General features: G+C 47.8%; 2 protein-coding genes across 8 annotated transcripts in view; one reads left to right on the top strand and one right to left on the bottom strand.

The window, feature by feature from the left end:
- Nucleotides 1–152: 152 nt before the first annotated feature.
- tex10 (testis expressed 10) lies at nt 153–23,037 on the top strand. 3 transcript variants are annotated; one of them, XM_036961910.1, is made up of 17 exons: nt 153–311; nt 588–792; nt 865–1,052; nt 3,109–3,435; nt 3,526–3,741; nt 3,917–4,163; nt 4,248–4,360; nt 4,704–4,960; nt 5,051–5,186; nt 5,318–5,487; nt 9,533–9,710; nt 14,115–14,203; nt 14,322–14,455; nt 21,167–21,247; nt 21,323–21,507; nt 21,648–21,858; nt 22,407–23,037. In XM_036961910.1, exons 2-17 carry the CDS (start codon nt 607–609, stop codon nt 22,515–22,517), a joined length of 2,829 nt encoding a protein of 942 aa, XP_036817805.1. In that variant the 5' UTR covers nt 153–311; nt 588–606; the 3' UTR covers nt 22,518–23,037. The 3 variants fall into 3 exon arrangements, with proteins under 3 accessions (XP_036817805.1, XP_036817813.1, XP_036817821.1); XM_036961918.1 differs by having other exon boundaries at nt 165–311; nt 592–792; XM_036961926.1 differs by having other exon boundaries at nt 169–315.
- Nucleotides 23,031–25,387, bottom strand: part of LOC110535632 (inversin) — a 43,394-nt gene continuing 41,037 nt past the window's right edge. For all 5 annotated transcript variants that reach the window (XM_036961885.1, XM_036961889.1, XM_036961883.1 and 2 more), the window contains one exon: nt 23,031–24,431. In XM_036961885.1, coding sequence (XP_036817780.1) covers nt 24,325–24,431 — 107 coding nt within the window. In that variant the 3' untranslated portion in view covers nt 23,031–24,324. The remainder of the gene's footprint in view (nt 24,432–25,387) is intronic.

Genomic DNA, 25,387 nt, shown 5'->3' with positions numbered 1-25,387 from the left:
TTTGAGTTCAAATGAATAAAAAAAACATTAAAAGATAATAACGACATACATTTTTCATTTGAAATGTATCCTTTACACAAGTTGCAATAAAACACTGATATATGTAGACGTGAAATTGAGAACAGGAAAAAACAAACGAATGTTGCAGGCAAATGTGAAGACAGCTTAGAAAGTTGTCGTATCAAAGAGAAAGGCCCATGTTTGTGAAGAAACAACACGAGCTTGATTTTACTGATTGACAGTCTTCAAAAGCTACATTCGGCGCGGGAACGCTACTGCATGCACAATTATTTCTGACAGTGTCAACACACGTGGGTATTATTACGTTTCAAAACGCAATCAATTATTCTGGGTTTACTGCTCATAGATTCCGTGTAAGAGCCGATAGCTTGCAAATGCACTGCCCACTGTGATTGTGGTCTCCTCCTGGTCCATCACTAGCACACACTTTGTTATTGTGTCAAATGGCATCATATACCCCGTAGAGAACCACTTCATCAACATCAACCCTGTTTGGCTCTGGTCAGAACAGAAGTAGTGCACTATATTAGAGATTTGGTTGCAATTTAAGATGTTCCCCTCCACAGATAGTCCTATCCTGCAGAGATGACCAAGTGCAAGAAGAAGAAGAGGCAGGATGACTTTCAGAAGGTCAAGCTGAAGGTGGGGAAGACTAAGCCTAAAGCTGACAACGCCACCAACATCAACTTCCGCACCAAGGGAATAAACCTAACTGAACAGCTGAAGAAAGATGCTAATGCACCCACCACACACCGGAAGCTCAACATCAAGGTAGGTAACACAGACACACAAACACACTCACTCCTCTACTGTACCTTATGCTGTGTGCCTCCCCTCCTCTAGGACCTGTTGTCCCAGCTGCATCACTACAGTGGTACAGTGAAACAGGGAGCTCTTGTGGGACTGAGGGAGCTGCTGACCCTTCACCCCTCAGAGTTAGACCAACACCTCTCCAGTCTGCTCAGCGAGGCTGCTGCCGTCTTCACAGACAAGGACCCGAATGTACGGATGTCTGCCACACGCCTGCTCAGGTTAGAAAATCATTTTGTTATGACAGTGGGAATTTGTCTTCAGGTCTTTAAAAAAACAAAAAAAACAACCTTTATTTAATAACTTATTAGGGCTGCAATCCCGTTAACAGGATCGATATAACAGCCAGTGAAAGTGCAGGGCGCCAAATTCAAAACAACAGAAATCTCATAATTTTAATTCCTCAAGCATACATGTATCTTATACCATTTTAAAGGTAATCTTGTTGTTAACCCCACCAAAGTGTCCGATTTCAAATAGGCTTTACAGCGAAAGCACCACAAACGATTATGTTAGGTCAGAGCCAAGCCACAGAAGAACACAGCCATTTTTCCAGCCAAAGAGAGGAGTCACAAAAAGCCCAAATAGAGATAAAATTAATCATTAACCTTTGATGATCTTCATCAGATGACACTCATAGGACTTCATGTTACACAATACATGTATGTTTTGTTCGGTAAAGTTCATATTCATATAAAAAAATCTCAGTATACATTGGGCGCGTTATGTTCAGTAGTTCCAAAAACATCTGGTGAATTTGCAGAGAGCCACAACAATTTACAAGCGTTATGCATGGAATTAAAGATATACTTCTCCTTAATGTAACCGCTGTGTCAGATTTAAAAAAAGCTTTACGGAAAAAGCAAACCATGCTATAATCTGGGAACAGCGCGCAGAGAACAAATACATATATCCGCCATGTTGGAGTCAACAGAAGTCAGAAATAACTGGGCACCTTTTCATCCAAGCTACTCAATACTGCCCCTGCAGCCATAAGAAGTTTTAACCAGGTAGATCAGTTGAGAACAAGTTCTCATTTACAACTGCGACCTGGCCAAAATAAAGCAGTGTGACAAAAACAATAACACAGAGTTACATATAGGATAAACAAAAGTACAGTCAATAACAATATAAAAATCTATATACAGTGTGTGCAAATGGAGTAAGGAGGTAAGGCAATAAATAGGCCATAGTGGCAAAATAATTACAATATAGCAATTAAACACTGGAATGATAGATGTGCAGAATATGAGTGTGCAAGTAGAGACACTGGGGTGCAAAGGAGCAAAATAAATAGCAGTATGGGGATGAGGTAGTTGGATGGACTATTTACAGATGGGCTATGTACAGGTGCAGTGATCTGCGAGCTGCTCTGACAGCTGGTGCTTAAAGTTAGAGAGGGAGATATGAGTCTCCAGCTTCAGTGATTTTTGCAGAACGTTCCAGTCATTGTCAGCAGAGAACTGGAAGGAAAGGCAGCCAACGGAGGAATTGGCTTTGGGGGTGTCTAGTGAGATATACTTGCTGGAGCGTGTGCTACGAGTGGGTGCTGCTATGGTGACCAGCGAGCTGAGATAAGGCAAAGCTTTACCTAGCAAAGACTTATAGATGACCTGGAGCCAGTGGGTCTGGCAACGAATATGAAGCGAGGGCCAGCCGACGAGAGCATACAGGTCGCAGTGGTGGGTGGTATATGGGGCTTTGGTGACAAAACGGATGGCACTGTGATAGACTGCATCCGGTTTGCTGTGTAGAGTGTTGGAGGCTATTTTGTAAATGACATTGTCGAGGATCGATAGGATAGTCAGTTTTACGAGGGTATGTTTGGCAGCATGAGTGAAGGAGGCTTTGTTGTGAAATAGGAAGCACATTCTAGATTTAATTTTGGATTGGATGCTTAATATGAGTCTGGAAGGAGAGTTTACAGTCTAACCAGACACCTAGGTATTTGTAGTTGTCCACATATTCTAAGTCAGAACCGTCCAGAGTAGTGATGCTGGTCGGGCGGGCTGGTGCGGGCAGCGATCGGTTGAAGAGCATGCATTTAGTTTTACTAGCGTTTAAGAGCAGTTGGAGGCAACGAAAGGAGTGTTGTATGGCATTGAAGCTCATTTGGAGGTTTGTTAACACAGTATCCACAGTGTCTGTTCTCCAACCCCCACAAAACCATACATCACTTGAGAGCAGCACAGTCCTTGGAGAAATGCCTTAATACCAATTCTTCTACTAGTGCACCTCCCTAACCTTTAACCTCTACCCTCTCCGTGCCCTGCCCAGGTTCATAGCCCAGAGTGTGCCAGCGGAGCGGACGTCTCCATTCTTCCCTCTCCTCTCTGCCCACCTCTCCTGTGCCATGACCCACATCGAGACGGGTATCCAGGAGGATGCCCTGAAAGTCCTCGACGTTTTGCTGGACCACTATCCTGCCCTGCTGGCCGCTCGTCCCGCCCTGTTGCTCACCAACTTCCTGGAGCTGATCTCACACAGAAGTACCGGGGGCGGGGCAAGGAAGGGGCAGGAGGGGAAGGGGAGGAGCTGGGCCCTGTCAGTCAACCCTAACAGGAACGTGACTGGTCAGCAGTGGAGACTCACAGTGCTGCTCAGGTATTCATACACTTGCAATGAGTTAGCAGTGTCCTATTGGTGTGTACATGTATTTTTCTGCCGTGACCTTTGTGTTATTGTGTTTTCCAGACTGGGGCGTTTTCTTCAGGCGGTAGTTGAGGAGAGGCGAGCGGAGGAGGGGGTTGCATGTGTCTCAGGTGACATGTTCAGTGTTTGGAATGGACAAGGAGGAGCTAACGCACCTTTGGAGCTCAACTGGGAGGAGCTTACCTACAGAAAAGGTGGATTTCAGGTGTTTGAACATTCAGGAGCCATGCCCACTCCGCATTCCACCTTCAAACTCAGGTACGCACATCACAGACACACACTTCATTAAAAAGCATATACACACACACACTTCATTAACAAGCATATACACACACACACACTTCATTAACAAGCATATACACACACACACACTCTGCTGACTCACTCTCCTGTCCTGCTCATCATCTGTCCCTTTCCTCCACTGTATTTGTAGGCCGGAGACTGAGCCTGGGGCTGGGGTGAGTGAGGGGCTGGGCACAGGGGAGGCTGTACGGGGCTTTGCCTCCACCCTGGTGCCCCTTCTACTAGACGTCTGGGTAGAGGCTAGTGCCAGCGACCGGAGCAAGACTGACAGTGCTCATCTCCTCACCCCCGACGCCATGTCACTGATGTACCAGGTCCTCTCCATACTACAGCTGCTACGCAAGCTGGCGCCACAGAGAGAATACCAGGATACACTGGTAACACACACACACAGGTCTTCTCTCTCAGTGTAACATGTGTGGTTACCTCTGTTCTATTAACACTGGTGTTTGTGTGTTTAGGATGTGTGGTTTCGCAGTGAGTACCTGGGGGATTTTAAGCAGCACTTCATGAAGAACTTCCCCTATGGAAATCTGGACACCCCTAAACAAAGGCGGAAGACAGACCCCAAGAGGTGAGGTGGTGCTAGGGCCCATCGTGTATGTGTAGGTACTCCAGCGTTTCCCAAACTAGGGGTCGCTACCCCATATGTGTCTCCTGATTTGAAAATGGGGTCGTGAGAGAAACTCCGGGGGGGAAAAACATCTGGTCTATAGTCAACTGAATGCTCTGCTTAGTCGTAGAACCACGGTTCAATTTCAGCTATTAGTGGTTAGGACAAACCGTGGTTTCTTCCTAAAAATTTGCTCTAACCATTGAACAGTTTGAGCTATTACCAATTATGATGTATAATATCAGCACAAAATTACTGGGGGGGACATAATTAAAAGTGTGTGTGTTTGGGTGTGGTGTTTCAGGAGTAAGCAGTCCACTACAATCCCAGGGCAGACAGTGGAACCCTTGGCTCTGAACGTGCTGCTCTGCCAGGTCATGGTTTCCATGGTTACCATCAGCCAGAGGGAGGGGCAAGCCCAGGAGCCCGATGCTGAGTGGCTGATGCCTCTGAGAGGGTTTGTCCAAGAGACTCTGTCCAGTGGGGCCAAGCTGAGCCAAAGACACCTACATACACTCCTGGAGACTGTCTGGAGAATGGTCATCACACAACGCAGCAGGGGTAAGACTGTGTGGGCTGTCAAGGGTGCAGTTATGAGTTAATCTTAAATGGTTTTCACATGTCTGGCGTCCTAACCGGTGGTGTGTGTAGCGGTGACGGAGGATCTGTTACAGGCGGTGTATGTTCAGTACCAGCAGATGAACCTGAATCTGCAGACCAGAACACTGCTACTTTCCTTCTACAGCAGACTGTACCTACAGGAACACAACCACACACACATCGCCAGGTAACACACACACACACGTTCTAGTGTTTACTGTACCAAATAACCAAAGATATATGTAGGCATAACCAAGTCTGCAGGGTAGACTACTCTGCTCCTAAATGTCTTTCTTCCTCTTCGGTCTCCCCCTTCAGGAGTAGAGTGTTGTCTCGGTGGCTGGCTGCTCTACCGCTCCAGTTGTCCCAGCTGGGCCACCGTAACCCTGCCCTCTCAGACAGGCTCCTGCTCTCCATCCAGGCTGCTGCCTCCCGCGGGAACAAGGCCCTGCTGAACTCCCTACACACGCATGCATGCAGGCTCTACGGTGAATACACACACACATACCTGTATGCAGGCTCTACGGTGAATACACACACACACGCACACCTGTATGCAGGCTCTACGGTGTATATATAACATAAAAAAACACACATGTGAAGCTCCACTTATAACAGTCGGGCAGATCGGTACTAAACAGGTAGTCACTAAATGGCCATACTTGAAAATACCTAAATGACAATGTACCTTTTGGAGTTTTTTTCTATGTTTCTCCACTGGGGGGCAGTAAAGGTCCATCTGAACTCCATAGCAGGAGAGAGAGGGGAGCATGTTGTTACAAGCTAGAGACAAAGGTTGGAGAAGTATCAGTTAAAAGGAGTGGAGGTTGTGGGTGGTGGAGGGCACCTATGTTGTAATATAAGCTAAGACAGAACTGGTGAGGGGGTTTGTGTTATGATTAAAGGCCCTAGGGAAGACAGATCTGGTGAGGGGGTTTGTGTTATGATTAAAGGCCCTAGGGAAGATAGAACTGGGGAGGGTGAGGGGGTTTGGGTTATGATTAAAGGCCCTAGGGAAGACAGAACTGGTGAGGGGGTTTGGGTTATGATTAAAGGCCCTAGGGAAGACAGAACTGGTGAGGGGGTTTGGGTTATGATTAAAGGCCCTAGGGAAGACATAACTGGTGAGGGGGTTTGTGTTATGATTAAAGGCCCTTGGGAAGACAAATCTGGTGAGGGGGTTTGTGTTATGATTAAAGGCCCTAGGGAAGACAGAATTGGTGAAGGGGTTTGTGTTATGATTAAAGGCCCTAGGGAAGACCGAACTGGTGAGGGTGAGGGGGTTTGTATTATGATTAAAGGCCCTAGGGAAGACAGAACTGGTGAGGGGGTTTGTGTTATGATTAAAGGCCCTAGGGAAGACAGAACTGGTGAGGGGGTTTGTGTTATGATTAAAGGCCCTAGGGAAGACCGAACTGGGGAGGGTGAGGGGGTTTGTGTTATGATTAAAGGCCCTAGGGAAGACAGAACTGGTGAGGGTGAGCAGGTTTGTGTTATGATTAAAGGCCCTAGGGAAGACAGAACTGGTGAGGGGGTTTGTGTTATGATTAAATGCCCTATGGATGACAGAACTGGGGAGGGTGAGGGGTTTGTATTATGATTTAAAGGCCCTAGGGAAGACCGAACTGGGGAGGGTGAGGGGGTTTGTGTTATGATTAAAGGCCCTAGGGAAGACCGAACTGGGGAGGGTGAGGGGGTTTGTGTTATGATTTAAAGGCCCCAGAGAAGACAGAACTGGGGAGGGTGAGGGGGTTTGTGTTATGATTAAAGGCCCTAGGGAAGACAGATCTGGTGAGGGGGTTTGTGTTATGATTAAAGGCCCTAGGGAAGACAGAACTGGTGAGGGTGAGGGGGTTTGTGTTATGATTAAAGGCCCTAGGGAAGACAGAACTGGGGAGGGTGAGGGGGTTTGTGTTATGATTAAAGGCCCTAGGGAAGACCGAACTGGGGAGGGTGAGGGGGTTTGTGTTATGATTAAAGGCCCTAGGGAAGACCGAACTGGGGAGGGTGAGGGGGTTTGTGTTATGATTTAAAGGCCCCAGAGAAGACAGAACTGGGGAGGGTGAGGGGGTTTGTGTTATGATTAAAGGCCCCAGAGAAGACAGAACTGGGGAGGGTGAGGGGGTTTGTGTTATGATTAAATGCCCTAGGGAAGACGGAACTGGGGAGGGTGAGCTGGTTTGTGTTATGATTAAAGGCCCTAGGGAAGATAGAACTGGGGAGGGTGAGGGGGTTTGTGTTATGATTAAAGGCCCCAGAGAAGACAGAACTGGGGAGGGTGAGGGGGTTTGTGTTATAATTAAAGGCCCCAGAGAAGACAGAACTGGGGAGGGTGAGGGGGTTTGTGTTATGATTAAAGGCCCCAGAGAAGACAGAACTGGGGAGGGTGAGGGGGTTTGTGTTATGATTAAAGGCCCCAGAGAAGACAGAACTGGGGAGGGTGAGGGGGTTTGTGTTATGATTAAAGGCCCCAGAGAAGACAGAACTGGGGAGGGTGAGGGGGTTTGTGTTATGATTAAAGGCCCTAGGGAAGACCGAGTGGGCGATTCACCATCACAAGACTCTGTTTGTCTAAATGGTCTGTGACATCAGCAATGTGCGTCAGCAGCCAACATAACATAATACAGACTATCTGATCATTACTACTCTCTCTTTATCTCTCTCCCTTTATCTCTCTAGCTCTCTCTAGCTCTCTCTCTTTATCTCTCTCTTTATCTCTGTCTGTTTGATGATTTTCTTTCTTAGACCATAAACTGGTGATGGATAGTCCATTCACTCTTTATGTCACAATTGGCTTCTTGTTGCTAGGTACGGTGTGTGTGTTTACAACCCCATGGTACAGGAGTGCAAGCTTTTGTTCCAGCACTAACACACCAGATTCAGCTCATCAAGGGCTTGATGGTTACAGGTGACTCTAATGATGGGGTGTGTTGGACAGGAGCTAATGTTCGACAGGACCACAGTTTCCCTCCTCTGCTATAGTGTATGAGCTGTAGTTGCCCTCCTCTGCTATAGTGTATGAGCTGTAGTTACCCTCCTTTGCTATAGTGTATGAGCTGTAATTGCCCTCCTCTGCTATAGTGTATGAGCTGTAGTTGCCCTCCTCTGCTATAGTGTATGAGCTGTAGTTGCCCTCCTCTGCTATAGTGTATGAGCTGTAGTTGCCCTCCTCTGCTATAGTGTATGAGCTGTAGTTGCCCTCCTCTGCTATAGTGTATGAGCTGTAGTTGCCCTCCTCTGCTATAGTGTATGAGCTGTAGTTGCCCTCCTCTGCTATAGTGTATGAGCTGTAGTTGCCCTCCTCTGCTATAGTGTATGAGCTCTAGTTGCCCTCCTCTGCTATAGTGTATGAGCTGTAGTTGCCCTCCTCTGCTATAGTGTATGAGCTGTAGTTGCCCTCCTCTGCTATAGTGTATGAGCTGTAGTTGCCCTCCTCTGCTATAGTGCATGAGCTCTAGTTGCCCTCCTCTGCTATAGTGTATGAGCTGTAGTTGCCCTCCTCTGCTATAGTGTATGAGCTCTAGTTGCCCTCCTCTGCTATAGTGTATGAGCTCTAGTTGCCCTCCTCTGCTATAGTGTATGAGCTCTAGTTGCCCTCCTCTGCTATAGTGTATGAGCTCTAGTTTCCCTCCTCTGCTATAGTGTATGAGCTCTAGTTGCCCTCCTCTGCTATAGTGTATGAGCTCTAGTTGCCCTCCTCTGCTATAGTGTATGAGCTGTAGTTGCCCTCCTCTGCTATAGTGTATGAGCTGTAGTTGCCCTCCTCTGCTATAGTGTATGAGCTGTAGTTGCCCTCCTCTGCTATAGTGTATGAGCTGTAGTTGCCCTCCTCTGCTATAGTGCATGAGCTCTAGTTGCCCTCCTCTGCTATAGTGTATGAGCTGTAGTTGCCCTCCTCTGCTATAGTGTATGAGCTCTAGTTGCCCTCCTCTGCTATAGTGTATGAGCTCTAGTTGCCCTCCTCTGCTATAGTGTATGAGCTCTAGTTGCCCTCCTCTGCTATAGTGTATGAGCTCTAGTTTCCCTCCTCTGCTATAGTGTATGAGCTCTAGTTGCCCTCCTCTGCTATAGTGTATGAGCTCTAGTTGCCCTCCTCTGCTATAGTGTATGAGCTGTAGTTGCCCTCCTCTGCTATAGTGTATGAGCTCTAGTTGCCCTCCTCTGCTATAGTGTATGAGCTCTAGTTGCCCTCCTCTGCTATAGTGTATGAGCTCTAGTTTCCCTCCTCTGCTATAGTGTATGAGCTCTAGTTGCCCTCCTCTGCTATAGTGTATGAGCTCTAGTTGCCCTCCTCTGCTATAGTGTATGAGCTGTAGTTGCCCTCCTCTGCTATAGTGTATGAGCTCTAGTTGCCCTCCTCTGCTATAGTGTATGAGCTCTAGTTGCCCTCCTCTGCTATAGTGTATGAGCTCTAGTTTCCCTCCTCTGCTATAGTGTATGAGCTCTAGTTGCCCTCCTCTGCTATAGTGTATGAGCTCTAGTTGCCCTCCTCTGAGTTTTTATATTGATGTGTGTGTGTGTGTGTGTGTGTAGACCCACAGGAGGGCAGTGTGGTATTGTTACCGGCTGAGTCTCAGCAGCGATTGGTCCAGCTACTCTACTTCCTGCCTGTGATGTCACAGGGTCTATTGGCCAATCTGAGTCGCTGCTGCACTGCGGGACGCGTCTCTGCCGGCCTGGCTGCCTCCCTCATACGCATCATACACCTCAGGTAACCCCAGCAACCTCCCAAAGCTACAGGTCAGAAACTCTGTCACTAACCCAATGTTCTTACATGATCCCTGTGTCACAGAAATGTGAGAGTCATGTGCCATGTGGTTTAAACTTAAACAACGTTTAACTGCTGAGGTTTCATCCTCAAAACATCTAGATGATATCCAGGGCAGACCAACATCACGTGGCCTTTACGGTTTGACATCGTTTCTCTTGCACTTAAAAATGATCTGAATAGAATTTTCAATTCATAAAAGTGTGTGTGAGAGAGAGCCGTCAGTCATTCCTGGTTAGAGAGGGGAGACGGCAGAATGATGGTTCGCCAGCTTAATGGAATCAAACAATCAACCAATTTAAGGCACGTCGAGGGTTGTGGCACAAGATCGGTGTCATGAGCTCATGGTTTATAACAAGGCCTGACGCTGATGGCACTTGATCTGGACCTTTAGATGGCAGTGTTGGTCCTTTAGTGTGCTGTTGTGTGTGAGCATAGCAATGTTCTGCTGTTTGGTCATGCTGTGGTTTGCCTCACACGCATCCGGCCTTGCATAACGCTATCAATGTTCATCGCCGGCAAATGTGTGTGTATTTGTGAGACACCCAGTGTTTCTCTGGGGTAGTGTTACACACACACACACCTGACTAGGGGTAGGGGCAGTGTGCGCGCGTGTAGAGACTAGGGGTTGGGGCTCCACGCCACCAACACTCTAGACCACATATGTCAGAGTCAAGGCCCGCGGGCCACATCCGGCCCGCAAGAAGGTTTTTTACGGCCCCTGGGATGATCTTGATTTATTATTAGAACCGGCCCGCAGCAAGCCGGCAGCCCGCAGATCTTTTACACGCACCAATACTACATTTCCCACAATGCAAAGGTGACGCACCGAGCAGTAGGCTGCTTCATTTCAATATTTATTGGCACAGCAGTCGTCAGCATCACAGTAAAATTAACTTTCAGATACCCATCAAAAATGGCAAAACGGAAGGTGGATACTGAGAACCGGGGGTTTCAAACAAGGTGGGAGTCGGAGTATATGTTCACGAAGGTAGCTGGAAAACCTGTGTGTCTTCTGTGTGGAGAAAGTGTGGCGGTACTGAAAGAGTATAATCTGAGACGACATTATGAAACGAAACACGCGGACAAAAACAAGAATATGGACATGGAACAAAGGCTACAAAAGGCAGAGGAATTAAAACGAGGCCTCAAATCTCGACAGGCTCTGTTCAAAAAAGCCAAATCACAAGGCCAGGCTGCTGTCAAGGCCAGTTTTATTTTGGCAGAAGAGATCGCTAAATCAGCCCGGCCATTTACGGAGGGGGATTTCATCAAAAACTGCATGATTAAAGTTTGTGACGAAGTTTGCCCAGAAAAAAGGCAACTCTTTTTAAATGTGAGTCTGAGCAGAAACACCATTGCCGAGAGAGTAGACCAGTTGTCCATCAATCTAAAAGAGCAGCTTGTGAAAAAGGGAAAAGATTTTATTGCATATTCCTTGGCTGTGGATGAGAGCACCGACATTTCTGACATTGCCCAGTTGTCAATTTTCATCCGCGGAGTGGACTCCAACCTAAGCGTGACAGAGGAGTTTTTGGCTTTACGTCCTATGCATGGCACAACTACGGGGCATGATTTGTATGAAGAGGTGTCAAGATGTGTAAATGAGATGGAGCTGCCTTGGGAAAAACTTGTGGGTTTGACAACCGGCGGAGCACCTGCGATGTGTGGACACAGGAGCGGACTGGTGGCGAAGATACGGGAAAAGATGCAAGAGGAAAACGCGACAGGTGAGCTGACAGCTTATCATTGTATCATACACCAGGAAGCGTTGTGCGGTAAAGCCTTGAAAATGGAGCATGTAATGAGCATCATCACGCGCACAGTTAACTTTATCAGAGCCAAAGGTTTGAATCACCGCCAGTTCAAGGCATTTCTGACGGAGTTAGAAACGGAGCATGGTGATTTGCCTTATCACACAGAGGTGCGATGGCTAAGCCAGGGAAAGGTGCTTCAAAGATGTTTCGAGCTTCGTGAGGAGATTTGTCTGTTCTTGGACAGCAAAGGGAAAGACACAACACAACTCCGAGACGAAATGTTTCTGTGTGAAATGGCTTTTCTGTGTGACATTACGAGTCATCTGAATGCAATAAACTTGCAGCTGCAGGGTCGGGATCGTGTCATCTCTGATATGTACAGTACAGTGAAGGCATTTAAAACCAAACTGACTCTGTGGGAGACGCAGATGCGGAAAGAAAATTTGAGCCACTTTCCCAGCTGCCAGACCATGAAAGAGAAGCTCTCTACCAGTGCGTTCCCGAGCACACAGTTGGCTGATAAAATAGGTATGCTTGCCGCTGACTTTCGACGCCGATTTGCTGACTTTGAAGCACAAAAAAGCAGGTTGGAACTGCTCGGTAACCCATTTGCTGTTGACGTGGAAAGCTCACCACCAAACCTCCAAATGGAGTTGATTGACCTCCAATGCAATGATGCACTGAGGGCAAAATATGCGGCAGTGGGTGCTGCGGAGTTCGCCCGTTTCCTCCCCGGCACAATGCCCCAGCTGCGCATCCAGGCTGCTCAAACGTTGTCTATGTTTGGCAGCACATACCTGTGTGAACAACTGTTTTCTTTGATGAACCTGAACAAAACATCACACAGAAGTCGACTTACTGCTGAACACCTCCACTCAATTCTGAGGATTTCTTCAGCTCAGAGCCTTACCCCGAACATTGATGAACTTGTGGAAAAGATGGGACACCACCAAGTATCACCCTCAACCTCAAACAAGTGAACATTACTGTGCAATCACATATTTAGAGTTTTTACTCAGTTCAAGTTTAAAAGTTAAAATTTAATATTTGTTTTCACTGCATGTTACTTCTCCTTAAACAAAGTGTTGTTTTTGATTAATAGATTTTTGCACTTTATTTTTTTGTATTTCAATCCAATTATATTTTAAAAATATTTCAGTTGAGTGGATGATAGAAAATTGCTATTATTGTTTTTTCTTTGAAGTAAATTTAGCCCACTTTTGCTAAAATAGAAAATATAGTCTACTGATGGTGCCTTGAATACCGGTTTCTTTCATTTAATGTTCATGTTATGGGGATATTTATATAAAGGAAATTTGTCTTTTGTGTCTGTTGAAAATTAAAGATTACTGACAGAGCCATAAGAAAATATTGCTTTATTTATCTGATCATATTGTAATATATTTGTTAGGTTTTCAGTAGGTTCAATTAGGTTCACTAGACTATATGCGTCATTTAAAAATTTTTCAATGAACATTCGAACAGTCCGGCCCTCGTCTTGTAGCTGATTTTTTTATTTGGCCCTCCGTCCATTTGACTTTGACACCCCTGCTCTAGACTGTCCTCTCTCACTCCACCAACACTCCAGACTGTCCTCTCTCACTCCACCAACACTCTAGACCGTCCTCTCTCACTCCACCAACACTCTAGACCGTCCTCTCTCACTCCACCAACACTCCAGACCGTCCTCTCTCACTCCACCAACACTCCAGACCGTCCTCTCTCACTCCACCAACACTCCAGACCGTCCTCTCTCACTCCACCAACACTCCAGACTGTCCTCTCTCACTCCACCAACACTCTAGACCGTCCTCTCTCACTCCACCAACACTCTAGACCGTCCTCTCTCACTCCACCAACACTCCAGACCGTCCTCTCTCACTCCACCAACACTCCAGACCGTCCTCTCTCACTCCACCAACACTCCAGACTGTCCTCTCTCACTCCACCAACACTCCAGACCGTCCTCTCTTACTCCACCAACACTCCAGACCGTCCTCTCTCACTCCACCAACACTCCAGACCGTCCTCTCTCACTCCACCAACACTCCAGACCGTCCTCTCTCACTCCACCAACACTCCAGACCGTCCTCTCTCACTCCACCAACACTCCAGACTGTCCTCTCTCACTCCACCAACACTCCAGACCGTCCTCTCTCACTCCACCAACACTCCAGACCGTCCTCTCTCACTCCACCAACACTCCAGACCGTCCTCTCTCACTCCACCAACACTCCAGACCGTCCTCTCTCACTCCACCAACACTCCAGACCGTCCTCTCTCACTCCACCAACACTCCAGACCGTCCTCTCTCACTCCACCAACACTCCAGACCGTCCTCTCTCACTCCACCAACACTCCAGACCGTCCTCTCTCACTCCACCAACACTCCAGACCGTCCTCTCTCACTCCACCAACACTCCAGACTGTCCTCTCTCACTCCACCAACACTCTAGACTGTCCTCTCTCACTCCACCAACACTCCAGACTGTCCTCTCTCACTCCACCAACACTCTAGACTGTCCTCTCTCACTCCACCAACACTCTAGACTGTCCTCTCTCACTCCATTGTAACCTGTGTGCGTTTCAGGTCCTCTTTGAGTGGCTGGTCAGTAGGGTCTCAGGACGCGACCCTGCGTGATGTTGACTACATCAGCTTCCTGTTCTCCACCCTCACAGGTCAGGCTCCGCCCTCACATTTCCTGTCTCACTGGTATCTGGTCAACAGATGTGATGAATCTTCAGGTTCTTGAAGAAGTACACTCCAAGAAAACTTACCAATCTTTCTCTCTTTCAGGGTTTTCGTCTGATGAGCTGGCCACCCTGCAGGAGGCTGGGGATGAGAGCGTGCTCCCTCCCTCTCCCCTCTCCCCCCTCAGCCTCTACCCCACCCCCCTGGAGCAATTCACACACCACTGGGACGTGGTGGAGGTCAGGACACACCTCACTCAGAACACCTAGCAGAGCTTTATAAGTGACTGTTGTGACAGAGACGGTGAATGAGAGGTCTAGATGGAGTGTAAAATGTGAAAAGAGAAAGACAGCGACCGAGATGGAGACTGAGCACTTCTGCCAGTGTAGTGTACCTGTGAGAGGTGTTCTGGACACTGTCAGTTATTTAGTTCCCCCTGGTGTGTCACACAGGGCTCAGAGGGGGGATGCTTTATCTGGCCACGCTGGCCGAGAGGGGAACCTTTATCGCGTTGTGCAGGCTGTGTCTGCGTGGTTATCGGGCACTGTGGAAATGTAGAAATGCTAATGAGAGCCTGTGGCATGACGGGAGTGTGACATTTGTGCTCGGTATTTCCTGTTAAAGGAAACGTGCCCTGAAGCAAGAGGTGTGTGTGTGTGTGTGTCGTGGGGGGGCTATAATCACTAATTCAGCTCTTCAATTAGAGCCTGAGATCCTGGTCATCTCATGTCTGAGTCAATCAGACTGAGGGTTGGGGGGGCAGGGGGGACAGGATTAGGGGACGGACCATGTCTGCTCTGATTCCACTAATGAGACAGGATTGTTTTTAATGGAGGAGAGAATGCCAACAGGTGCACACAGGTCTGGGGGCTGGTTCACACACATATTCTAACACATTGAACACACCTCATTTCAATAGAACATAATGACAAATTGTCTTTTGATTTGAAGTTAATGAGGAAAAGTTTAACATTGTTTCTCATCTCTCTCGTCTCACCTGTACCTCTCTGTCGCTCTCTACAGTGTGTGTGATGCACTCTCGTCTCACCTATACCCCTCTGTTGCTCTCTACAGTGTGTGTGATGCCCTCTCGTCTCACCTGTACCCCATCTGTCGCTCTCTACAGTGTGTGTGATGCCCTCTCGTCTCACCTGTACCCCTCTGTCGCTCTGTACTGTGTGTGTGTGTGTGTGTGTGTGTGTGAGTGAGCAGTGACATATTGTAATGTACTTGTTGGCCCCAACCTGTTATGTATCTCTTGGATGTGTGGAGAAAGGCCATCTGTTAGATATAGAAATAACAAAGTAGACATTTGCACGTGTGGTGTAATGTGGTTTGTCTGATGAATGGTTGTGGGTGATGTTGATTAGAGAAGAGTGACGTGTACCTCTCCTTCATTTGTCCTCTAATTCCATCCCTCCATAATGCCATTACTACTATTGGATTTCGCCCTCCTTACACACAGACACTTCCTGATTTTTTGGGCTCATAAAACAATGTTTAAAAAGATTGTCAGATCTGCCATGTCAGCTCCCATTACCGAGCCTCGCTTAACCCTTTCATTTCTAGGAAAAGGGGGCGTGTGAAGGAGAGGAGAGGTATCTGGTGGATGTGGAGGAGAGATATCTGGTGGATGTGGAGGAGAGATATCTGGTGGATGTGGAGGAGAGGAGAGGTATCTGGTGGATGTGGAGGAGAGGGATGTGGAGGAGAGGAGAGGTATCTGGTGGGTGTGGAGGAGAGGAGAGGTATCTGGTGGGTGTGGAGGAGAGGTATCTGGTGGATGTGGAGGAGAGGTATCTGGTGGATGTGGAGGAGAGGTGAGGTATCTGGTGGGTGTGGAGGAGAGGTATCTGGTGGATGTGGAGGAGAGGTGAGGTATCTGGTGGATGTGGAGGAGAGGTGAGGTATCTGGTGGATGTGGAGGAGAGGGATGTGGAGGAGAGGAGAGGTATCTGGTGGATGTGGAGGAGAGGAGTGGTATCTGGTGGATGTGGAGGAGAGGAGTGGTATCTGGTGGATGTGGAGGAGAGGAGAGGTATCTGGTGGATGTGGAGGAGAGGAGAAAAATCTGGTGGATGTGAAGGAGAGGAGAGGTATCTGGTGGATGTGGAGGAGAGGAGAGGTATCTGGTGGATGTGGAGGAGAGGAGAGGTATCTGGTGGATGTGAAGGAGAGGAATCTGGTGGATGTGAAGGAGAGGAGAGGTATCTGGTGGATGTGGAGGAGAGGAGAGGTATCTGGTGGATGTGAAGGAGAGGAGAGGTATCTGGTGGATGTGGAGGAGAGGAGAGGTATCTGGTGGATGTGGAGGAGAGGGATATGGAGGAGAGGTATCTGGTGGGTGTGGAGGAGAGGTATCTGGTGGATGTGAAGGAGAGGAGAGGTATCTGGTGGATGTGGAGGAGAGGAGTGGTATCTGGTGGATGTGGAGGAGAGGAGAGGTATCTGGTGGATGTGGAGGAGAGGAGATGTATCTGGTGGATGTGGAGGAGAGGAGTGGTATCTGGTGGATGTGGAGGAGAGGAGTAGTATCTGGTGGATGTGGAGGAGAGGAGAGGTATCTGGTGGATGTGGAGGAGAGGAGAAAAATCTGGTGGATGTGGAGGAGAGGGATGTGGAGGAGAGGAGAGGGATGGAGAGGAGAGGGATGTGGAGGAGAGGGATGTGGAGGAGAGGTGAGGTATCTGGTGGATGTGGAGGAGAGGGATGTGGAGGAGAGGTGAGGTATCTGGTGGATGTGGAGGAGAGGTGAGGTATCTGGTGGATGTGAAGGAGAGGAGAGGTATCTGGTGGATGTGGAGGAGAGGGATGTGGAGGAGAGGTATCTGGTGGGTGTGGAGGAGAGGTATCTGCTGGATGTGGAGGAGAGGTGAGGTATCTGGTGGATGTGAAGGAGAGGAGAGGTATCTGGTGGATGTGGAGGAGAGGGATGTGGAGGAGAGGTGAGGTATCTGGTGGATGTGAAGGAGAGGAGAGGTATCTGGTGGATGTGGAGGAGAGGGATGTGGAGGAGAGGTGAGGTATCTGGTGGATGTGGAGGAGAGGTGAGGTATCTGGTGGATGTGAAGGAGAGGAGAGGTATCTGGTGGATGTGGAAGAGAGGGATGTGGAGGAGAGGTATCTGGTGGATGTGAAGGAGAGGAGAGGTATCTGGTGGATGTGGAGGAGAGGAGTGGTATCTGGTGGATGTGGAGGAGAGGAGAGGTATCTGGTGGATGTGAAGGAGAGGAGAGGTATCTGGTGGAGGAGAGGAGAGGTATCTGGTGGATGTGGAGGAGAGGAGTGGTATCTGGTGGATGTGAAGGAGAGGAGAGGTATCTGGTGGATGTGGAGGAGTGGTATCTGGTGGATGTGGAGGAGAGGAGAGGTATCTGGTGGATGTGGAGGAGAGGAGAGGTATCTGGTGGATGTGGAGGAGAGGTGATGTATCTGGTGGAGGAGAGGTGAGGTATCTGGTGGAGGAGAGGTGAGGTATCTGGTGGATGTGGAGGAGAGGTGATGTATCTGGTGGAGGAGAGGTGAGGTATCTGGTGGATGGAAAGGTGAGCTATCTGGTAGATGTGGATGTGAAGGAGAGGTGAGGTATCTGGTGGAGGAGAGGTGAGGTATCTGGTGGATGTGAAGGAGAGGAGAGGTATCTGGTGGATGTGGAGGAGAGGAGAGGTATCTGGTGGATGTGGAGGAGAGGTGATGTATCTGGTGGAGGAGAGGTGAGGTATCTGGTGGAGGAGAAGTGAGGTATCTGGTGGATGTGGAGGAGAGGATAGGTATCTGGTGGATGTGGAGGAGAGGTGAGGTATCTGGTGGAGGAGAGGTGATGTACCTGGTGGATGGAGATGTATCTGGTGGATGTGGAGGAGAGGAGAGGTATCTGGTGGATGTGAAGGAGAGGAGAGGTATCTGGTGGATGTGGAGGAGAGGGATGTGGTGGAGAGGTATCTGGTGGGTGTGAAGGAGAGGTGAGGTATCTGGTGGATGTGGAGGAGAGGAGAGGTATCTGGTGGATGTGAAGGAGAGGAGAGGTATCTGGTGGATGTGGAGGAGAGGGATGTGGAGGAGAGGAGAGGTATCTGGTGGGTGTGGAGGAGAGGAGAGGTATCTGGTGGATGTGGAGGAGAGGGATGTGGAGGAGAGGTATCTGGTGGGTGTGGAGGAGAGGTATCTGGTGGATGTGGAGGAGAGGTGAGGTATCTGGTGGAGGAGAGGTGAGGTATCTGGTGGATGTGAAGGAGAGGTGAGGTATCTGGTGGATGTGAAGGAGAGGAGAGGTATCTGGTGGATGTGGAGGAGAGGAGTGGTATCTGGTGGATGTGGAGGAGAGGAGAGGTATCTGGTGGATGTGGAGGAGAGGTGATGTATCTGGTGGAGGAGAGGTGAGGTATCTGGTGGATGGAGAGGTGAGCTATCTGGTAGATGTGGATGTGAAGGAGAGGTGAGGTATCTGGTGGAGGAGAGGTGAGGTATCTGGTGGATGTGAAGGAGAGGAGAGGTATCTGGTGGATGTGGAGGAGAGGTGATGTATCTGGTGGAGGAGAGGTGAGGTATCTGGTGGAGGAGAGGTGAGGTATCTGGTGGATGTGGAGGAGAGGAGAGGTATCTGGTGGATGTGAAGGAGAGGAGAGGTATCTGGTGGATGTGGAGGAGAGGTGAGGTATCTGGTGGAGGAGAGGTGATGTATCTGGTGGATGGAGATGTATCTGGTGGATGTGGAGGAGAGGAGAGGTATCTGGTGGATGTGGAGGAGAGGTGAGGTATCTGGTGGATGGAGAGGTGAGGTATCTGGTGGATGTGGAGGAGAGGAGAGGTATCTGGTGGATGTGGAGGAGAGGTGAGGTATCTGGTGGAGGAGAGGTGATGTATCTGGTGGATGGAGATGTATCTGGTGGATGTGGAGGAGAGGAGAGGTATCTGGTGGATGTGGAGGAGAGGTGAGGTATCTGGTGGATGGAGAGGTGAGGTATCTGGTGGATGTGGAGGAGAGGAGAGGTATCTGGTGGATGTGAAGGAGAGGAGAGGTATCTGGTGGATGTGGAGGAGAGGAGAGGTATCTGGTGGATGTGGAGGAGAGGAGAGGTATCTGGTGGATGTGGAGGAGAGGTGATGTATCTGGTGGATGTGGAGGAGAGGTGATGTATCTGGTGGAGGAGAGGTGAGGTATCTGGTGGAGGAGAGGTGAGGTATCTGGTGGATGTGGAGGAGAGGAGAGGTATCTGGTGGATGTGGAGGAGAGGAGAGGAGAGGTATCTGGTGGATGTGAAGGAGAGGAGAGGTATCTGGTGGATGTGGAGGAGAGGTATCTGGTGGATGTGGAGGAGAGGAGAGGTATCTGGTGGATGTGGAGGAGAGGGATGTGGAGGAGAGGTATCTGGTGGATGTGGATGAGAGGAGAGGTATCTGGTGGATGTGGAGGAGAGGGATGTGGAGGAGAGGTATCTGGTGGATGTGGAGGAGAGGAGAGGTATCTGGTGGATGTGGAGGAGAGGAGTGGTATCTGGTGGATGTGGAGGAGAGGAGTGGTATCTGGTGGATGTGGAGGAGAGGAGTGGTATCTGGTGGATGTGGAGGAGAGGTGAGGTATCTGGTGGATGTGGAGGAGAGGAGTGGTATCTGGTGGGTGTGGAGGAGAGGTGAGGTATCTGGTGGATGTGGAGGAGAGGTGAGGTTAAGAACAAATTATTTGCAACGAGGGCCAAACCCGGACGATGCTGGGCCAATTGTGCGCCGCCCTATGGGACTCTCAATCACGGCCGGATGTGATACAGCCTGGATTCGAACCAGGGACTGTAGTGACGCCTCTTGTACTGAGATTAGGCTGGACAATAGAACAAGTCAAAATTCACCCAAGGCTGAAAATGGGAAAAGAACATTGGCTAAGCTGGAACACTTGCGCGAGCCCATAGCAAATGAATGGAATGGCATGTTCGCAGAGGCTGTTTTGACTGAAGTGATGCTTAGAATTCCATTTCGCTTAAATGGCATTAAAAAATGTATCCCTTTTTATTTTACCACTAAAATCTGTTCTTAGGACAAAACTGAAAAATAACAACTTGTGTAGAAAGTTAACATCCGCAACTCGGTGGTGCCAAGTGTGCTTATGTCTGCATAACGAGGAAGTAGGGAAAAAAATTGCAACTTCCATTTCGGGTCTAGCATTTGATGCCAATGAGATGCACTGCCCAGCCTTACATAATTCGAGAGAGGAGATTCTCATGATTAATATGGTGTCCGAATTGAAAAAAATGTAAATATACACATTGCGAGATATTTGGCGAAATATACCAGCATGCTTGTCCATAGGAAAACAATGGGGGAGCTTGGCGTTTCAAGGGCAAAAGGTATTTCGGGGATAGCGTTTAATGACAACGAGATACACTGCCCAGCCTTACATAATTAGAAAGAGGAGATTCTCATAATTAAAATGGTGTCCAGATAATAAATCAAAAAATCTAAATATACACATTGTGAGATATTTGGCAAAATAGACAGACATACCTATATTTCCCTATAGTAAACAATGGGACGACCTCAGTTTTTTTATTTGTTTACATTTGAACTATAAACAACGCGTGCAGGTCTCCATTGCCAACAATAGTAAAGCAGGCATTGTGACATAGTACAATAAACTGGGATTAGAACGTTCTGAAGGCGAGTTGGTGCCACAGTGTTCAATAGAACTAATAGGAGCTGGCAGGGTGAAAAATGCCCTAAAATAAGGCCTGGATATATGGTAATATTATGAAAATGGGCTCCACCACGGATGCATTGAACTAGTTTTTGTTAGAAAAAGCATTGTTAAAAATGTCATGTGTCCAGCCTACTGAGATGCAGTGCCTCAGACTGCTGCTCCACTCGGGAGACACTCCGATATGAATGATATTAATGTTGTGAAATATGACCTATAAAACAGCAGGAAGTGATCTTAACCACTGTCTATGTCCCACCCACAGGAAGTGTGCCACTGCTTGGAGACGCTGGGGTCTCGTTCACAGTGCTTTGACGTGCTGCAGAACGGCATCTGCAAGAACCTGGTGAGATGGTGTACTTGTGTGTACTCATCTCTGTGCGTGTGTGTGTGTGTGTGTAACTGTGTCTCTCCCTCCCAGACTGGTCTGGCTGTGGTACCAGACAGTATGGCAGCAGGGTTGTTGAGAGCGGTGGCCAGACTGTTGGACCTGTCCTTCCTCCCCAGTGAACCTCTACTGAGGTTCCTGTCCCGCTGCTGCCTCAGCCTACTGTCTCTGCTACTGACCCTACAGCAGGACACCACCTCAGAGAACAACCACAAGAGGTAGCCTGTGTGTGACCTCTCTGTGCAGTCATGTTGTGTGTGTAACCTTTATCCTTCCCTGTAGGGAGGCGGTGTGGGGAGCGTGCGTGTGTGTGTGTGTGTATAGATTGTGTCCAACCTTTCTCTCCCTCTCCCTGCAGGGAGGCAGTGTGGGGCGCGTGTGTGGCAGTGTTGAGCAGCATTCCCCGGCTGTTGCGGTTGGTTCTGCAGTCGTTGCGAGTTAGGGACCTGTGTGAGGAGGAGCTGCCTCAGCTGGCCCAGATACTGTCCCTGCTGCTGCAGCACACAGCGCTACGCAACCACATGCTGGCAAACGCAACTCTGCTACAACACATTATACAGGACCTCACGGTAAACACACAGTCAACTACTCAACCACATGCTGGCAAACGCAACTCTACTACAACACGTTATACAGGACCTCACAGTAAACACACAGTCATCTACTCAACCACATGCTGGCAAACGCAACTCTACTACAACACGTTATACAGGACCTCACAGTAAACACACAGTCATCTACTCAACCACATGCTGGCAAACGCAACTCTACTACAACACGTTATACAGGACCTCACAGTAAACACACACAGTCAACTACAACCACATGCTGGCAAACGCAACTCTATTACAACACATTATACAGGACCTCACAGTAAACACACAGTCATCTACTCAACCACATGCTGGCAAACGCAACTCTACTACAACACGTTATACAGGACCTCACAGTAAACACACACAGTCAACTACAACCACATGCTGGCAAACGCAACTCTACTACAACACATTATACAGGACCTCACAGTAGTAAGGAAGCTTAAACAAGTATCATGTTAGAATAAAAACGTAAGTCTGGTGTGTGTTCTGAAGTTCTAATGACGGTGTGTGTGTTCCAGAGGTACTGTCGAGGTGAGTCCAAGGAGCAGTGGATGACTGACCTGCTGTACTGCTACAGCGTAACCATGGCGACTCATCGGGGAAACCTGGGGCTCCGAGACATCTACTGACCTAGGCCCCAAACCAACCACAGGCCCGTCTTACTGTTCTCTGTCCACTGTCTAACCCACATGTCAAACTTATTCCACGGACGTCATAGTGTCTGAGGGCTTTCGCTCCACCCTTGTACTTGATGGATGATTTAAGGTCACTAATGAGTAAGGAACTCCCCTCACTGCAGACACTCGGTCGTCTGTGGAATGAGTTTGACACCCCTGGTCTAACCTGACATCCTGTCTTCCCCATCGGTCTCTCTGTCCTCCTCATTCAGCTTTTATTCCTGGCCCGAAACCATCTGTCTTCTTCATATTGCTAAATATTGTAGCCACCACTAGTCCTGGAGAGATAAAAGGATGTACAGGCTTTAGTTACAGTGCAGCACTAACATACTTCTTTAACTAATCACCTGAATCAGTGCTGGGTTGGAACTAACACCTGCACACACTGCATCTCCAAGACTGAATTAAAGGATTTCTCAACTGATTACTGTTTTTATTACAAAAAGAGAAAATAAAGCTGGAGTCACTGAAACTCAATGTATTTATTTGAGAAGTTTTCTAAAAGAGTAGAAAAACATGGACATTAACATTGAGGTTGGTATTCATTCATAAATGTAAAGCCTTGACATCTGATAGTGTTTCAACAGTAGTGCATCAGAGTGAACAGCATCGACACTGAAATGCAGTTTCTATCTTAAGTGACAGTTCCCCTTGATGAGGTGCCACAAACATCTGGCTAACTTTAAGTCAACTATCTCTTTAAGGCAGGAAGTGGTGTATAATATACAATTAAAGAGTAACAGAGTGTGTATAAAATGCATAAATATACCCCCCTCCACAGAGTCCTACAGAGAAAGCACAGATACACGTGTACCCTCTGGACCTAAATGACCTTGTGCACATCTGTGTACCTACTATTATGGCTGAGGGGGGAAAGTGGGAGGGGCAAGCATGCCTGTGGGAACCTGCTCAGGTAGATACTGAGGTAGAGTTGACTACAACCTAGTACAAGTGTTATGGCTGACGGGAAGCGTGTGTGTCTGCAAGCAGGCGTGTGTGTCAGCGTCTGCAGGTGGGCTGGCTGTATGACCGGCTGTTGACAGACTGCCTCATTCTCCACATGGGAGGAAAGGTTATCTCTCTGTGTGTATGTGTTCATTTTCTGTATGGTTGAAATTATCTTGCACACATACCATGTTGGTTGACTTAACTGTGCCCTGTGAGGTCTCATAAATGTGTCCTCTCTTCCTGTGTCCAGTAGTATAAACAATCAGGCCAAGAACTCCTCCATGGTTAATACTGGGCACAGAGAGTACAATCTGAGAGGAAGAGGCTATGCAAGAGGGATTACTCTGCCTGAAAATACAGCATGACACAGACCAATTGGGGATTTTGTATATGGTGGTCCAATTGATACGTGAGGCTTATTTGACCTAATATACATTTTGTAATATTTAGGTTATTACAACTATGGCATCTCTGAGAAGTCCGTTATATCAGCATTATTGGCTAAAAAGTTCCCACCTCTGTAGAGGAATATTCCTATAGTTACACCATTGGGGCCCACCTCTTGTCAGTATATAGATGCTCTGTTTACAATCTGGCCAATAACTCCACCATGATAAGGTGGGTAAGTAATTTCAAGACAACACACATATATATGTGTGTGCCATTTAGCAGATGCTTATATCCAAAGCAACGCGTACATAAATTTTACATATGGCTGGTCCTGGGAATCGAACCCAGTACTTTAGCATTAGAAGCGCCATGCTCTACCAACTGAGCCACGAAGTACACATGCAGGGTGTGTGTGTAGTCGTCAGTGTTTCCCCCGGCCCTGTCCAGCGCTGTGGGGTCTGAGGTGGTAGGAGTACTGCCTGGCCTGCCCCACTGCATCACACAGGTGCACACACTCCACACTGCTCACTGCAAAAACACACACACAGAAGGAAACAACATGCCAACAGAGGAAACAGATTTTGTACAGTTCATCCACATCACTCTATTCCCGTAATCAAATTGTATTGGTCACATACACATGGTTAGTAGATGTTATTGCAAGTGTAGCGAAATGCTTGTGTTTCTAGTTCCGTAATAACTAACATGTAATCTAACAATTCCACAACAACTACCTAATACACACAAAACTAACTAAAGGAATGGAATAAGAATATATACATATAAATATATGGATGAGCAATGACAGAGCGGCATAGGCAAGATGCAATAGATGGTATAAAATACAGTATATACACCACCGTTCAAAGGTTTGGGGTCACTTAGAAATGTCCTTGTTTTGAAAGAAAAGCAATTTCTTTGTCCATTAAAATAACATCGATTTTATCAGAAATACAGTCTAGACATTGTTAATGTTGTAAATGACTATTGTAGCTGGAAAAGGCTGATTTGTTATGGAATATCTACATAGGCGTACAGAGGCCAATTATCAGCAACCATAACTCCTGTGTTCCAATGGCACGTTGTGTTAGCTAATCCAAGTTTATTGTTTTAAAAGGCTAATTGAACATTAGAAAACCTTTTTGCAATAATGGTAGCACAGTTGAAAACTGTTGTTCTGATTAAAGAAGCAATAAAACTGACCTTCTTTAGACTAGTTGAGTATCTGGAGCATCAGCATTTGTGGGTTTGATTACAGGCTCAAAATGGCCAGAAACAAAGAAACAAACTCGTCAGTCTATTCTTGTTCTGAGAAATGAAGACTATTCCATGTGAGAAATTTCCAACAAACTGAAGATCTGGTACAACGCGGTGTACTACTTCCTTTACAGAACAGCGCAAACTGGCTCTAACCAGAAAAGAAAGAGGAGTGGGAGGCCCTGGTGCACAACTGAGCAAGTGGACAAGTACATTAGAGTGTTTAG

The sequence above is a fragment of the Oncorhynchus mykiss genome, chromosome 2 (genome assembly GCF_013265735.2).
Source record: "Oncorhynchus mykiss isolate Arlee chromosome 2, USDA_OmykA_1.1, whole genome shotgun sequence".
Lineage (NCBI taxonomy): Eukaryota > Metazoa > Chordata > Actinopteri > Salmoniformes > Salmonidae > Oncorhynchus > Oncorhynchus mykiss.
Note: the sequence above shows the minus strand (reverse complement) of the source record. Positions and strands in the feature narration are given on the sequence as shown.

What these genes read in the sequence shown, in the direction of transcription:
- tex10 (XM_036961910.1), top strand. Translation starts at nt 607, where the DNA reads ATGACCAAGTGCAAGAAGAAGAAGAGGCAGGATGACTTTCAGAAGGTC. An exon ending in ACCGGAAGCTCAACATCAAG is followed by an intron (nt 793 to 864) that starts GTAGGTAACACA and finishes CCCCTCCTCTAG; the next exon opens with GACCTGTTGTCCCAGCTGCA. An exon ending in CATTCCACCTTCAAACTCAG is followed by an intron (nt 3,742 to 3,916) that starts GTACGCACATCA and finishes CTGTATTTGTAG; the next exon opens with GCCGGAGACTGAGCCTGGGG.